A 16,525-nucleotide genomic window follows, 5' to 3' on the forward strand; every position below is an offset into this window, starting at 1 on the left:
AAAGGGACACCCTGAATGGAAGGAAAATACTACGAGATCTGAAGAATTAGTTCTGGGATTGATTTTAGGGCATTGGGAGGGGGAGGGGTGAATACCAAAAGCATGTTAATGAAATTTGCTGCTGGTATGTAATTGAAAGGGCTCATCAGTTGAGAGCGAGGATCAAAATGATATAGGCAGAATGAGGTGACCTTGAGGGGACAAAAAAAAAAAAGCAGAAATTAGATGAAGTCTGATGATACAAAATGCAGGATCATACCTTTCTGTAGACTAATGGGGCTTCTGCTATAGCAAGGGAGCTGAATAGTAGGGCAAAAAGAACTGTTTGTGTCACCAGTATGATGTACTCAAAAAAAGATAATTCCGCAACATGTGTGGCAGGTGTTTACAGCAGATATATGATGTGCTAATGATACTATAGAAAACAGATAAGAAAGCATCTCATCTGCATTGTTTTTGCACCATTTTGGTCAAGAGAGCTGAAGGAGGAAGGAGTAAACCTGGAGAAAATGCCAAGAGACTCGGGTGTGCTTGACAGGCTGCTCAGAAGAGCTTATTTTCCGGTAGAGGTTGTCTTATCTAACTGAAAAAAAACGAGGTCTTAGAGGCATTATGTTTTTTCTCTAAAAACATATTGGAAGATGAGTCTTTATTTTAAAATGTTGGCATAAAAATATGACTACATAGAAGCTAGTAACTAGGTGATTGTTTCTAGCCATCAGAGGAACGAGGCTCTGGAAGGCATCCTTCAACGGAAATACAGACAGGAAAAAAATTGCTTCCCTTAAGATGGTAGCTGACAAATCTGAACAAAATTGCATGGTGTAGTTGCTGGAGGAGACTGATTTTAATGACCTTGTGTCATGTTCTCATGTCCCCGTTGGTGGAGCCATTGTGGGGGATGGAATGGAAATTTTCTTGTTGAACAGATCATATTATTGCAAATTTTGAGATGTTTACGTTTGTTTTCATGAAGCCAAGTTTTGCTAAGTGGGTTGTGATAGTAGAATTTAAAATCTGAAATTCTGCTTTACTTCCAGGTCTAATCTTGCATTTTGTTTTGTCAGGAGATATGCTTGACCTTCTGAAATGGAGAACCCACCCAGACAAAATTGCAGGTTGCCTCTCAAAACTAAAAGAAATTGATGGTTCAGAAATAGTGAAGGTATATACCATTATTTCTTTCCTTCGTTTTGGCTTTAGGTGATATGAGGGAATAATTTACTTGCCTGTTAAAAATACATATTTAATAACTAACTATCTCTTTTTTTTCTTTCTATTCAGTTTCTTCAAGATACGCTAGACACTTTATTTGGGATTTTAGATGAAAATTCTCAAAAATATGGATCAAAAGTATTTGACTGTTTGGTGAGTTTCACTTTGTGGTTATGCTTAATACTGTTTAAGAACTAAATGAAAACAACTATTTCCTATTTGTTCTTCTTCTCTCTTAGGTTCACATAATAAATTTGCTGCAGGACAGCAAGTTTCACCACTTTAAGCCAGTAATGGACACTTACATTGAAAGTCACTTTGCAGGTGCACTTGCATACAGGTGAAGTCTGTATTTTTTCTGACTGATTTGAATGTTGACAGTTATTGGTTTACTGGACAGAATCAATCATTGCATTACATTCAACTACAATATAAGGAATAAAATGCTATACTTATATGAATTGCCCAAATTTAGGCCATTAAAAAAGGAGTAAAATAACTTTAAAATAACAGACAGATTACGTGCTGAGAATCTAACATTGACTTAATTTGTATTTCGGTGGTTTTCTTTACCTGAATGACTGTGAACAATATAGGAGCATTAACATCGTTTGCTACCGCTATGTTTGCTGTCTGTGTAGAGCAGTGCACTAATAAGCATCGCTTACCCTCCTCTACTTCCTGTATTTATAATTTGCTAACATTAATTTTCATTTTATCTAATGTGGTTTAATAAGACTGCAAACTAATTCATGGAATATCAGGGGTGGGCCAAGCTGGCAGAAACGCTTATGGCTTCACTAAACTTTGGTGTCCCGTTTGAAGTCATTCTAGTGCATATGTAATGCTGATATTATTTCCTGCTCATTAGAGGTCCATTATGAAACTTTGCAGCAGACTGACCACTATGTGTATTAGGGGGTTGTAGTTAGCATCAAAACCTTGTCATATTAATTTTTTTCCAGTATTTCTTATACAAAAGATATTTATTTGCATTTTAAATGCTGTTATCTCTCTTTTCACTTTTATGTTATAATACTTTTTGATTTGATATTCTAGAGATCTTATAAAAGTACTAAAGTGGCATATTGATCGAGTCACTGAAGTGGAGCTGCAAGAACACATACAGGAAGTACTAAAGGTAGTAACAACTATATATTTGAACGATATATTTGTACAGTACTAACAGATTTATATCAGGAAATGTAACACTATGTATAAATGATAGAATTGTCATGTTACTTCTAAGAAATTGCATACTTTTTTGATGCAGTCATTTTATTCATCTTCCTTTTCTGCCAAAATTGATCAATGGACCACTTACTACCACTAGACTCTGGAACAGTATGTTCCGTACTGAATGAGGATCTACATGAGTAGGAGTTCTAAAAAATCAGATGTAGATAGATTACACTGGTAGTATCTGCCACATCTGTGCAGACAAGCATGCTGACTTAATGGTTTAATGCTGACAACAGGGAATTCTACTGCAAATGGTGACTTGGTTGCTCTGGTTCTCCTATTTTGTGCCATCAACAGAGCACAGTGCAAAGACAAGCTGTGTTGCACAACAGAATAGTCCGACTCAGGATAGGAGCTACTGGAAATAAAATATCAGTGTGGTACCCTTCTGTGCTTTTCTATGCTGCTGTTAACTTAAAGAAGAAAAAGAAAAAGAAATGGCTGTATATTTAATTGACGTTCCATCAGTTTTGCAACTTAAACTAAGCTTTTTTGGCATTACCTAGTTAACAGCTGACAGGAAATCACTTTTTAGTAGGCAGAGAAAGTCCAAGAAAGTCAAAAGGTTGCCTAAGCCATTGGCCTTGCATGCTTTACCAATACTTATTTCTGTAGCCAAAGGTGTGTGAGGGATGTTTGCGGGGGGGGGGGGGGGGGGGGGGGGTGAGGAGGGAGGAGGAGGGATTTTGCAGTTTTCCATATGTTAAATAAACAAGTGTTCTCTGGTGAGTAGAGATTCCAAGAGGCCATTGAAAAGCATTTTTAAGAATGTACTTTTGAAATATTGTTAGTGTTTCATTAGAGAAGGAAGAAAATGGTTTGACAAAAATTGAGTAGCATGGTCTCATGGTTCAGACTATTATCATTATTTCAGTGATACAATCATAGTATGTGTTCTGTTTAAAGATGTCTGGTTCATTTGTATGAGTTATCTTTGATTTTGACATTTGTAGGCACAGGAGTATATATTTAAATATATAGTTCAGTCTCGAAGGTTATTCTCTATTGCCACTGGTGGACAAAATGAGGAGGAATTCCGCTGCTGTATTCAAGAGCTTCTTATGTCGGTGCGCTTCTTCCTTTCCCAGGAAAGCAAAGGGGCTAGTGCTTTATCCCAACTACAAGTAAGTTTGCAGGCCTGCTTTATTACTACTTTCCACATACAACAGAAAATGTATGCATGACCTTATTTCTGTTACCCAAGAAATAAAATGTGTTTTCACTGCAACGAAAGGGACGTTTTCATCTCATCCTCATGCCTTTGTCCTATAGTGTGAAATTTTCATACCACCGGCTTCTAAATATTAGATTTAGGATCATCTTTGCCAAAGATGTTTACTTTTGAATTATAAATGGCTCATGGTATGTTTTTGGTTTCCAGAGGTTAAAATAACATTTCAGAATTGCTGGATAGAAATAAAGTGATCTCTGTTTTGGGCATTTTACAGCTTAGTTTAGCTACATAGGAACTGAAGAATTCAACCCAAAAGAAAGGTGTTCTCGGTTTTAATGCATTTGGTAAAGCATAAAATATTGCTGAACTCCGTTTTAATACTCAGCTGGTATCTCTATTTGAACCGAGGCTGCTAAAATTGACTGATGCTGAAGGGCAGAGGCAAAACACACAGGAAGCATCTCTCTCTGTTAAAAGTGCTATAGAATTAACCAAGTGCTCAACTCAAAGATGTACCTCCTAGACTTTTTCCTGTTTCCCTAACCATAGGTGCTTGCGTCCTGTAGAAAATTATTCATTTCTTAAGCTCTATAGAAAATTATTCTTCCAAAGAAATGGCAAATCAGAGAGCAGGGTGGAGAGATGTTCTTCCATCTGATTTCACTCAAGCTGCTTATGTGAGATGTTTACAGCAGAATCATGTAGAAAAGCGTCCTTGGGATTCCTATTCTATATCTTATGTGTTATCTATATCTTGTATGTTATCTATTTGACACCACGGTGAAAAGGGTCTGTATAAATAGCTTTTCTCAGTTAGCAAGATTTGGAAAGGAAGGAGGGAATGTAAGTTCTAGCTTCCTTCTGCAGGCATTGACGTCTTTTCTTTTTCAGTGTTTTGTCTCCACATTCATTTTTCTCTAAAGGTTTTGTAACTGTATTCAAATAAACTAAGACTACCAGTGCTGCCTCACTCCAAAGTAAAAATTTGCAATATTTGAAAAGTGGAAGAGAAGGGGATAACAGTGGAATGCTGTTATTTATTATCTTAAAAATCAAGGCATAATAAAACAAAACCCTCAGATCTTGTTCTGATATCAAATGGCATCTATTATCCTTTAAAAAATTTCCTCTCATACATAGATCATGAGACATATGTAAATAATAAATACATTTGTTCTAACTGGAGCTTTTTACTTCCATTTTGTCGTGAGTGAAATGAATAATGCTTAAATAATGTTTAAAGGAAAATAGTCACTGGTATAAGCCCATTAATGAATGTGAGAATGCTGCTTCTAAAAATCTGACTGATTTTAATGCTACCAACTGCCCTTGAAATGTAAAAAAAAAAAAAAGAAATTTTTTCTATAGTTATTTACATTTCTATAGTTATTTAAATTTTGTAAATGTCAAAACTATATTACAATATCTGACTGGCTTATTTTTTCCCTTTTCCTCCAGGCTATATTTCTCAGCTCATTCCCATCTGTATACTCTGAACTTTTGAAGCTCTTTGATGTAAGAGAGGTGGCAAATTTGGTTCATGATGCTCTGGGCAGCTTGCCGACAGTCATGCATGGAGATGAATCTCTTCAAGCTGTTAAACTTCAGAGTATTGGGAAAACAGTGGAGAGTCACCTGTACACTAACCCAGGTAAGATTACTCAGGGCTGCCTGCAGTTAAGGAACTTTAATTGTGTGCTTGTTAAACAAGTCAGCAGATAGTAAAGGAAATGAAGCCTAGCATAGCTGTAGTGCTTCCTAAGTAACAATTCTTGAAGCATTTTTCTGTACAGGCAGTTCATCATGTTTTACAAAAACAGTTTAATAAATTTTATAGTTTTATTTTTTTTAAAAACTAGTATTCATAAAACTGTAGTTTTGTTTTGATCCACTGCTGGCAATATGTCTGTGAAAGGAGTCTTCGTTATACTTTTTATGTAATTATAAAGGACAAAATTTTACTAATATGAAACCCTTTTTTTTCTTTTTTTTCCTTTGGGGTCAGTAAAGGAAACAGATTCTCACTTACCCATTAAGTTTTATCTGTGTAACTATTGCTAGTTCAGCACTCTTGATCCTCTATTTTCTTACTGCAGCATAAAAAGGCTACATAAAGTGCTAAGATAATCATGTAGAGGATAAAATGAAAAGGTTCCCTGAGGAGAAATGCAAGTGATACTTGGTGTGTGTAGTGTGTAATAGTATAGTTATTTGCTGTGTGGAACAAAAAATTGCTCTGCAGTGATGGCCCTGACATTTTTATTTCAATTTTAAGTGAGAGAAGTGACAAAATATTAAATTTGACTTAACGTAATTATGAAATAAAAGTATTAAAATAGCAGAGATTTTAAGGAGGTTAATAAGTGTTAATTTTCTTACCAAAAGCCCTCCTGAGAACTAATTGGGTATTGGCAGAATACTCCATCCTTGTGCAAGTAACAGGGTTCAATAGAAACATCAGCTGTTACTTATCTAAGGCAATCAAGGTAAACCCATTACATTGCAGTGATGAAGGCTAACAAAAGTCATCAAGTGTTTTGAGATGTTGCAGAATAAAGGAAGAGGTCCTAGAACATTATTTTTAAAATGTTTAATGCTTTCAGTCATCATGCATAGAAGCATGAGCTGAAGCAAATGGACAAGAAATGTCAGTAGTTGATCTGGGCTACTTTGCTTTGTTGCGATTGTGAAAGCAGCTTACTCTTTCCCTCGTGAGCTTCCACACTGGTCCTTCCAGAGCAACTAGCTCTCCCTACAGCTGACAGATCAGACCTTTGATGCCCTGAACAGATGACGGCACGTTCATGGAGCAGTCTTAAGGATGCTCCAACGCATGTCTTTCATTTTTCAAACTACTTCAGGGTCAGATAACATCCAGGTGCATTTCTGTTTTCCTCTCATTGTACTGATTAGGTCAGCCTAACGAGAGGATCCAAATGACTGAATGTAATTACATTACTACCATGTAAAGGACTGTTGGGGACTTTCTTGGAACTGTAAATCTGGTGCTCAGATGTATGACAAATTTTGCTTTCTGTTGTAAAAGTGTTAGCTTTTTATTTAAATCAGTTTTTGGGTTGCACACAAATAGAATATAAAATTTCTTAAACCACAGGGTAATTGATGTGAAAGACATCAGACAATAATGTAAGCTGTCCATAATATGAAGCTTAGACAAGTGCTTGAAAGCATCTTGTAAAGTATAATTTCAGTTACCATTAAGCTGGGAGGTCTTGTGGAGCTCAATGTTTTGATCTCTTTGCCCCTAATGTTTTATCTCTTAAAAAAAAAAAAAAGTAGACTGTGCCTTATTCCATTCCTAGAGGGAAGACCTTGTAAAATCCTCTTGGAAAAATAAATATTGCACTAAGCTATGTCCATGTGAAAAGTAAGCATACATGCTAACATAAAGTCTCACAGCTTGCTGCTGTGAAAATAATTTTGAATTCTGTCTCACAGATGAAGATGATGAACACTTCACGCTGCAATGCTAGCTAACGCCTTGAAACTAGATAGAATGCAGGGAACAGCTATTCAAACTTCTAAAAATAAGGAGAGCACTTAGACAACCCTTTCTGCTTTCCAGAGCTTGCTTTGAAGCATGCGAGATTAGTGTAGCATCGGAGTTTTAGGCATTTTGTGCTGCAAGGGCCTAAAAACTAACACAGAATTATTTGAACAGCCACATCAGCTCCTCCTGCTGCAGAAAATTAGCTGACACCAGACTTAGGCTTTTGCTGAAATCAGGCGATATATTTCGTATAATGTTGAAAACAGAAATATCAGATGTAGGGGGTGATTTAAGGTGCCCAAAGCACAGGTGTTTATTTTGATTTTAGATGCGTTAGGGTATCCTTCCTGGCCTCTTATCTCCCTCTCTGTAGAGAATGCACATCTCCTATTGGCTATATACTGTATTTGCTGACGTGTGTGGATAGGATTTCCCAGCAATATACTGCTCCTCAGAGGAATTTGTGTGAGTGCTTATGTCACACCTATGATAAGTAAATTTTTATGTATATATATAAAAATATATAAAATTCCTGTGTATATTAGTACCTCTAAAATGGAGAACATACAATATTTTGCAGAAGGTTTGCAAATAATACTTTGCATCTATATCTTTTTTTTGGATGGTGCTGGGGAGTTTTTCAACCATACCTGTGCTTTTCTTCATCACTGAGGACAACTATTTTTTTGGAAGTGGAAATAGAGCTTCATAAAAGATGAGAAAATGACTACTCTAAAAACACTGAAATGTTCATGCAGTCACAAAGCAAGAGCATTTGGTTTTGGAATCGCCATGATAACTGTTCATTTGGCTTAAGCCAATTGGCTTGAGCATTTTCTTCTCCTACCTCCCTGGAGTCACGTGTTTCTTCCAAACAAGCAAGCATAAATGGAATAGGTCCAAGTAATACTATCAAAAATAAAAGCAACTTTCTTGTTTCTTGCTGTCCAAGGAGAAAGTTGTTTTTTACTTGCTTAAGATGTCCAAATAACCAAATTGCTTTTCCATACCTGTTTTGACTGCTTGCTTAGTATGGAGTCACTGAAACACTGTTCACTCCCAGGTATATTTGCGGGTCACTGTAACGTGCTTTTTGCTAATCCTCTTTGTCTTGGTAAAAAGTTCTTAATCATTTTATGGCACTTTTGTAAAAATGGGGTACTTGAAGCAGTTGAATGAGGATGCTCAGGTATGTCATAGACAGTGCAGGCCAGATCACATAGAAGAGCTGGTTATTTACAAGAGAGGTGCTGCCACCCATGTTTTCCGTGGTCCTCAAGATGGAGTTCATAATGCCCTGCTTGCACGTAAACACTCTATGTGGTACAGAGCGCTGAGTACCTCAGGAAATGAGGCACCAGGTCCAGCACGTGCTCATCAGGATGAGCTGCCAAGAGTTAACCAAGAAGAAGCACCATAGCACAGGGTTGCTACAGTTTTTTCCTCACCTTCTGATATGACAGGGATGTGAGGTGTAGAAGTGTGTGAAAGAGCTGCCATAACTACTCTATGACCATTGTATAGTGGAGTAGTGATTAGAGCATTTGCTGAGGAACAGTGCTCTCAGCCTGTATTCAAATTCGTATCTCCTGCCTCCGAAGAGACTACTGAAACCACAAAACTACAGGCTGCTTTACACAGTGAACCTTTCATCTCTTCTCCGAAAGTTGGGTTACTAGCTGGACAAGAGTTCAATACTCATAAGGCCTGAAGCAAAGCAGGGAGGAAGAAGTCTGCCTCTGTAGCCTCGAGGTTATTAGGTCATTTTTTTCTAGGAATGGGGAGTCGAGTCCTGTTTTTTTGGCCTCAGCTGCAGACATTAATTCTGTCTTTTTCATCCATCAGTAGTCAATAAACAGATCTGGCAGCTGGGATCAGAACTTGGCACTTTCATAAACACAGATCTACCCATTAGCCATCTGCTCACCTGCTTTCCTTTTGACCCTACGGATCTTGCAGTGGATGGGACAGTGTCACTTGTGCGTGCTGTATTTACCAGAACTACTTGGGGCAACACTTTGCTGTGCTTCTCAATTATGAGTAGACAAAATTTGCCTTGCTGGTTTGGTAGAGGTTCTTCTCTTCCTCTGCAGTACTATAGGCAGATAAGAACTTTCAGACCGAACTGGATGAAAACCTACTGAGGCCCTTGCAAAGTAAGCAGCAACTGTATAGAGGTTATTTATTTCTTAATTTGGGGTTTAAGTACCTCTGGTTTTAGATTCACTGAAGGCCTTTTTTGGCTATTGCAATACAGCCTTTGTTGACATTTTTCTTCAACAGGAAAACAGAGAAACAACTGAATAGGTAACGAGCCTGAAACAGCTATTTAAAAAGAGCCAAAAAATTTTTTTGGAAAATAAGAACATATTTAAACCGTATGTATAGCTCAACTAGTTCTTACCATCGGTCTTGTGTTATATGAATAATTAGATGATGACAACAAGGGAATAGAGGAAAAAAACAAGATTGGCGCGCCATATTTCAACAAATGAAAGAAATGTTCAAGAAATGAAATCTCATTATATATTATTTTTTTCTCTTTCCTAGAGAAAAATAAATGAAATATTTTAGAGAAAAATGTTTATGCAAAGACTAAGCCAGGAGCAGTACATGGTTGACAAAATGATTTTAAAAGAATAATTTTCATGCTAGACAAACTCAATTTTTAGAAAATTATGATATTAATGAACACAGGAACTGTAATAGATGTGATATATCTAGATAATGTAGCATATAATAATCTTTAAAGTGTTAATAACAGAAATAATTGAAGTAGATCATTTCTCAATTATGGAAAAGATCTAAAAGCAACAATGAAATGGAAATAAAAAAAACTCACACTTCCCATTTTTCAGGCTGTAAATAGGCATTTAATGTGGCGTTACAAATTTAAGCATTAAGACTCTTCTTATTTAATATTTTCATTAATTACAAAAAGAAGTAAGAAAATGTAGCATATTAGTAAAATTCTTTCATCGTACAATTTTGAGATAATCAAGGGCTGAAAATAAGTTTTGAAAGATTGGTACTTAGAAAAAGAAACTTTTAAAGAAAAGGCAAATTAATTCATGTGGACAGCACTAGTCTAAATTGCTCATACTTGGTAGGAGAGAGTAAACTGGAAAAAGAAATCCTGAAAGAAATCTGAAAGTAGTACTGGTCTGTAAATTAAAACTCATTTGCAGAATAGTACAACTTCACCGTCAAGTCCATTGTGACCTTGGCTTGCAAAGGGATGCTGTCACATGGCAGGGGGCGTTAGAGAATACTTCCACATTATTGGCAGTATAAGTATTATGGTGCTAGTAGTTCCATAAATATATAATTTTAATCATATATACAAAATTCCACACGATGTTGTTGTATATATGATGTGCTGCTTTTCTGCATAGCATTTATTCTTCAAATATTTGCTTTATTTTTTATAATATTATGATTATGAAGTAAAAGCTTCTCATTAACGCAAGGAAAAACTTTTAGTTATCAGAAACATAGGCTTGGACAGAAGACACATTTGTATGTCTACATTAAAGTGAAATAATTCTATGAGAAGCTCCTACTCATAAAATTTTTCATTTATTCCAGATTCTCGATATATTCTTCTTCCAGTAGTTTTACATCATCTCCACATGCATTTACAAGAGCAGAAGGACCTTATAATGTGCGCACGTATCCTTAGCAACATATTTTGCCTCATCAAGAAGAACAGCTCAGTAAGTAAACACCATGTCATGTCAACAAGGTGTTGAACTTCTTTATATGGCTTCCAGTAATGACATAAACTGAACTTTAATGAAGAAAAGCATTTTGAAGAGTTTTCTGTGCAGTGATTCTCCATGAACACGTCAATATGATTTCTCATTAGTGTTTTCTTTCCATACAAGAATATTTTAATTGTAGCATATTGTGTTCTGCCAAGCTTTAACTCTCTTTGAGTGTTACTAAAAGATGCGGAAGTTCCTAGTTTCTGTTCTCAGGGAGAAACCTAGAAGAATTAGCGAGTTTAATGTATTGTGATGTAATATGCAACACCTTTTCAGGCATTAGATTCTGGAGATGTGAGAGCTTTGAAAGAGGCTATCATCTCCTGTGTTATAATCTAGGAGGGCTGCAAAGAGGCTGTTGATGAGCAGTATTTTTTCCACAGGTTAGCTAGATACCCCTTCAGTTCTTGGCCTCCAGTTTTAGTAGCTTGGTCTAACTACTGACTTTGAGTGGACTTGCTGGAAGGTGACATTCTGCATGCGCTCTTCCTGTGTAACAGATGAAAGGCTGGAGTTGGATGATATGTACAAATAAAGGAAATACAAAAGAAGCTTACTGTCTGAGTGAAGGACAGTGAAGTTCTCAGTTTACACACTTAGAAAATAAATAAAGGGATATTGAAGAGCCCTCATGTTGTATAGCTGTGGAGGGACAATAAAGGGGAATCTACGGATAAATTTAGAAAGAGTGATCATCTGCGGTGGGTTCATGTTCTGTGCGGTACTGAATTGTCACTTCTCAGTCTTGTTCACAGCTATTTGAGCAGTGCTCTGGGAAGGACTGGGCTGTCAGGCTGTGTGTGTTGTGTTGTACATGGAAAGAAATGTCTACTTTCTTGCAGACACATTTTATTTTGTAGGCCATTTATTCGTAGAATACACCAAGATAACGTAGGAGAGGGATTAGTACGAGTATGAGAAGGAAGGAAAGTATTTGTGTGCTAGTTGATAACCTTTGTGGCCTACTACTGATGCTTGTATTTGCAATTCATCTGTGAAAGCTGCATATGAAGGCTAGCCTAGGTAGGTGTATTGCAGATTTGAAGATGATGAAGTTCCGACAGGCAAAAGGATACAAAGCAGTAGGAAAATAACATTTCATGTGACTGGTGCAGTACATAACAAATAAAGGCCCACATACCTTACACTGTAATGCACTGGTGAGAACTGTTCTGCTCCTTGCTTTCATTTTGCTGTTAGCAATTAAAATCAGCTCAGTCGGCGATTTGATATAGATATGACCTACAACTTTGGCACAGTAGGGACTTTATTATTGTGGCTGCTCTTTGATTAATATATTACTTCATCGCAAGATAAAGTGACAAATGATAAAACATAGCTGTGATTTTGGATTGGGAGAGGTTTATATGTCTGATCTCAATTTCGGGAGATCTTCCATTTGGTGTAACTGAGTTCTTCTGGACATGAATGCCAGAGATGTACACAATATCAGGTTGATGCCGGTATAAAACTCTCTCTAATAATGTGCAGGATATGCAGATACTGTTCTTCAGTAGAGTAGTTGAAAGTATTAACAACCTGATAATTTTCACTTATATAATTCATGATTTTTTTGTGGATCAGCTCAGAACTTCCCTTCTTCAGGTATGACCAAAATAGTGTGATGGATGGAACAAATGAATTTACAGACAGCTCTGAAGATAAAGGTTTTTTTGGTTGGCCGTTCTCACAATGGTTTGGTACAAGAGTCATCCCATATTGACTGTTCCTAAATACACTGAATGCTGTCAGCCTTCCTAAGTAGCAAAGTTCTACAGTTGTTTGAAGCTAGATGAAGTGAGAGAAGCCACAGCCGTGACACCAGACTCATCCTGAGTATAAAGAGGAATTCTGAGTTTTGTTACAAATCATATGCTTTGGGTGTGTAGGAAGCAAGAAGGAATCTCACTCCTACACCTGGATGTCAGCAAAGTCAAATGATTCTGTTTGTCAGCTGAGTTTTAGCTTGGCAGTGTGTGTTTGATTATGAGGTGAGGTGTTTCTTTCTGCAAAGAGATGTCATCTTAAGTTCTGGATAAAATTGCTCAAATTGAGATGGTGGTGTCTGCTGCCATGGAAACGGAACGCAGTGTTGAAGCAGGTGGGGAAAGTATTTCATTTGACTTAAAAAGAAAAAGTAATTTTACAGCTTGACTTTATCAAGTGTTTTCTTGCATGTAATTAAGGTGTTGTTTGTCTTTTTTGTGGTGGACACTTTGGTTCCTTTGTATTAATGCTGTGTACAAGCAGTTGTAGCCTTACATAAACTGCTAGTTTGTGCTACTCAGTTGATGAAAAGTAAGGTGGCTGGTACTTACTGCTGAAGCAGGTCTTGAAGGTTGAGCACCATCTGTTTGTTTCTGGTGACAGTTTCAAAGTGTGAAAACAGAATTCTACTTTTTGGACTTTAAGCCTCTCTTGGCAATTTCCCCCACAAAACTCTAGGGGTGTTACCTATGAAAATCTTAACTGAACAAGCCTTATAGATTATTTAATGCCTTCTTCCGAACAGTAATTGAAAATAGAATTATGTTAATTTGAGGAATGCTTATATATTTAAACCCATCCCCATAACTGTCTTCTATATTTAGTACGGTGTTATTAATCAAAAACTGTAAGACAAAATTAATAAAATTAAGATTGTATCTTAATTAGAGAATGGTCCTTATTTCTCAACTGAAACATTCATAATAAAACTAATTATTATTTGTCTCTAAAGCCATATAAAAGGAAATTTTGTTTGTCATCATCTTTCTATTTCAAACTCTCAAAGGTTTGATTTATTGTTTAAGGAAAAATCTGTCCTAGAAGAAATAGATGTGATTGTAAACAGCCTGCTAGATATTCTGTTGAGGACCATACTAGAGATCACCAGCCGACCTCAACCGTCAGGCTCTGCTATGCGTCTCCAGTTTCAAGATGTAACTGTAAGTTTTTCAGTTGTGGCTCACAGGAGTCATAGCTTTGTGCTGATATTGTCTTTGTGTTGTAATTCACAATGTTAAGTTTTTGTTGCCAGTAAAACAGGAAATTGAGGAGAATAAAGAAAAACTTTCTTACATTTTACTCATTCTCTGTAAAAAAGAGGTAGAATTCCTTTTGACAGTGTATCAGGTTTGTAACAATTTCATTAAGTCTCTTCTGTTGACAATTTAATAGCTGTCTGAAAGTCTCCTTAGATATGAATTCCTGAAAATAGAAAGAGCTCTAAGAATTCCTGCAGAATCTGTGATGCTAACCTGTCCAAATCCAAATTTATTGATAGAATGACATTCCTATATTTGGGGTGTTGGAGCTTAGTTTCTGTGACATGAACTGGAATCTGGATTTACCAGATTAACAAATGATGTTTTGGTCAACACAGTAAAATAACTCATGCTAATTATAAGGCTGAAATGCAGTCATTTGTAGGACAGCCTATAATCAACATTGAAACAAATGGAGGAAAAGTTACTTTGCTCTGTTTTCAGCAAGGTACCAGTTTGCCTTTGAGGGGGCAAATCAATTCTAAAATAGCAAGAGATATGACTCCAATTTGAGGTGAGGGAGTAATATTTTGTGAAGAGAACGTGCTATGCCTCCTGATTTGTCATCTCATTATGCCCTTTTTGATTAATCACCTGATTTTACACTGTAAACTTTTTTGCTAATGAGTAGATGGTAGCTTTTCAAAACAGAATTTCCTCTGAGATCAAACATTGCAAAAAGCATTTAATACCTGTGGATTTTTTTTTTTTGCTTTATCCCACAGGGAACAAACATATTTGAAGTGTTTGTGGAGCTGACCAAGTTTTGTAATAGGTTAACAGCATGCTTTAATCACTGTGATTCAGTAAGACCATGCACCTAAGAGTTTGAATTTATTTTCTTTTTTTGAAATTACAAAATTACAGAAGTACTCTGTGTACAATACGAGAAAATCTCAGCTGAAGTAAGGGTTTAGACTAACAGAATTAGACTGTTATTTTAGCAAAGCTCTGAGCTTATTGGTTTCTTCTGAGGTAGCTGCTTGCTTGCAAATTAAGTTTTCATAAAACATGATGACAGTCTAATTCTTTCATCCCATCAAAAGATGAGACTCTGAAAGTGCTTTCAAGTTGCAAACTTTCCTTTTATGCATCAGAAAAGCCATGTCATCATCACCACAGGCTTCTCACAGAATGCTTAATGTGGAAGTGACTCACAGCACAGCATAAGGCAATTATATACATTTATGTAGAAACATCATGCAGTATGGGCTTATGGCAACACACTGAGCCAGATTCTGGGAACTATTTGTAGAGCAAGTGTAATAAAGTACCCAATGTGAGTACAGCAGCAGAATCTGTTCCAGTATGTTACCATTAATTCAGGCTCCATGTATCATAAAATATTCTTTGTGAGATGTATATAGGCTCATGGCAGCACACTGGATAAAATTGTCGTACTTGCTTTCATCAGATATTGGCTTGTTTCTGCAAGTAGTACCAAACTCATCTCAGTGTGATCTTCCAGGTGCATATATCATTTTTTTCCATGTAATTTATAAAGAAGCAGCATAATCAGTCAGCATCAGGCTGTATGCTGCCATGACTGTGCTGTTTCTTTCTTGTCAGGTAGTTTGGGTATCTCAGTACCATTTCTGCTTGCCCTGCAGATTCTTCTTATAGATTTATGTGGTACTTTAAAGTGAGTGCCTAACAAAACAGTGGATCTTCAAGGGGGTCAGTGTTACAGATGTTGCACTAGCAAAAATTGGGTTTAATACAGTGGTGAAAATGAAACTTCTATTTTAATTCTTTCAGGATGTCAGTGATTTAGATGTTTAGATTTTACTGAGGAAAATGCATTTGCATATAAGGCATTACCAGGAAGCAAGTCATTTAGAGTAAAGCTTTGTTAATTTTAAATTTTGGAAGTTCAGTCCCTCAGAACTTTAGTGAATTGCAATTAAGTTGTCAGCTCCTTGTACTCTTGATTATTACGATCCTTAAATGAGAGACACAACTTTTCTTCAGGAGTAAGTGATTGCGTGTACTGTTTGGCTTGACTTGTGGCACTAGAATCTGACTTGACTTGTGGCACTAGAATCAGATTTTATCAAGGTGATGATGTCTGTGGAGAAAAGCAGAAAACTGTTTTGATCAAAACTGTTTCAAAGTTGGTCCAGTCCTATAAATGAGTTTTCTTTTTTGACAAATACAATTTTTCTGTCTGTTGAAAACGTTTTGAAAAATTCCCAGCTCACTGCATTAACAGCTTCCCTACTGGAAAGCAATAGCATTCTTCTCAGAGTTATTGCAAAATATTTTTGTTTACATTTTGTTTTAAAACAGAGTTGACTAAGAGATTGTAATTTTTGCAGTCTAAATAATCAGTCTACTTAAAAACAAATAAGGAAAACAAATCACAAGCCAAATTTTTGCCGTTTTAGCTCCTTTGGAACTATTTCAAGTAAATATTGCTGAGCAAAAAAACTACATTTGGAGAAAAATATTTCTTAAATGAGAAACAAATTCATACCTAAATTAATGTTTTTTCATTAAATATGGAGTCTAGCAAATAATGCTTCCTAATTGAAGCATTAATTTCCTTTGCATTTGTTAGTTATTTTTATATGCTTATAATATGAATTTG

At 36.2% G+C, this 16,525-nt stretch overlaps 1 protein-coding gene across 4 annotated transcripts in view; it reads left to right on the plus strand.

The window, feature by feature from the left end:
• DOCK4 (dedicator of cytokinesis 4) overlaps positions 1-16,525 on the plus strand; it is a 267,634-nt gene that overhangs the window by 186,036 nt on the left and 65,073 nt on the right. For all 4 annotated transcript variants that reach the window (XM_068933119.1, XM_068933107.1, XM_068933099.1 and 1 more), the window contains exons 18-25: positions 1,068-1,165; positions 1,285-1,368; positions 1,455-1,555; positions 2,275-2,356; positions 3,411-3,581; positions 5,090-5,282; positions 10,731-10,858; positions 13,702-13,836. In XM_068933119.1, the coding sequence (XP_068789220.1) occupies positions 1,068-1,165; positions 1,285-1,368; positions 1,455-1,555; positions 2,275-2,356; positions 3,411-3,581; positions 5,090-5,282; positions 10,731-10,858; positions 13,702-13,836 (992 nt within the window). The remainder of the gene's footprint in view (positions 1-1,067; positions 1,166-1,284; positions 1,369-1,454; positions 1,556-2,274; positions 2,357-3,410; positions 3,582-5,089; positions 5,283-10,730; positions 10,859-13,701; positions 13,837-16,525) is intronic.

Source organism: Struthio camelus, chromosome 1, assembly GCF_040807025.1.
Source record: "Struthio camelus isolate bStrCam1 chromosome 1, bStrCam1.hap1, whole genome shotgun sequence".
Classification (NCBI taxonomy): domain Eukaryota; kingdom Metazoa; phylum Chordata; class Aves; order Struthioniformes; family Struthionidae; genus Struthio; species Struthio camelus.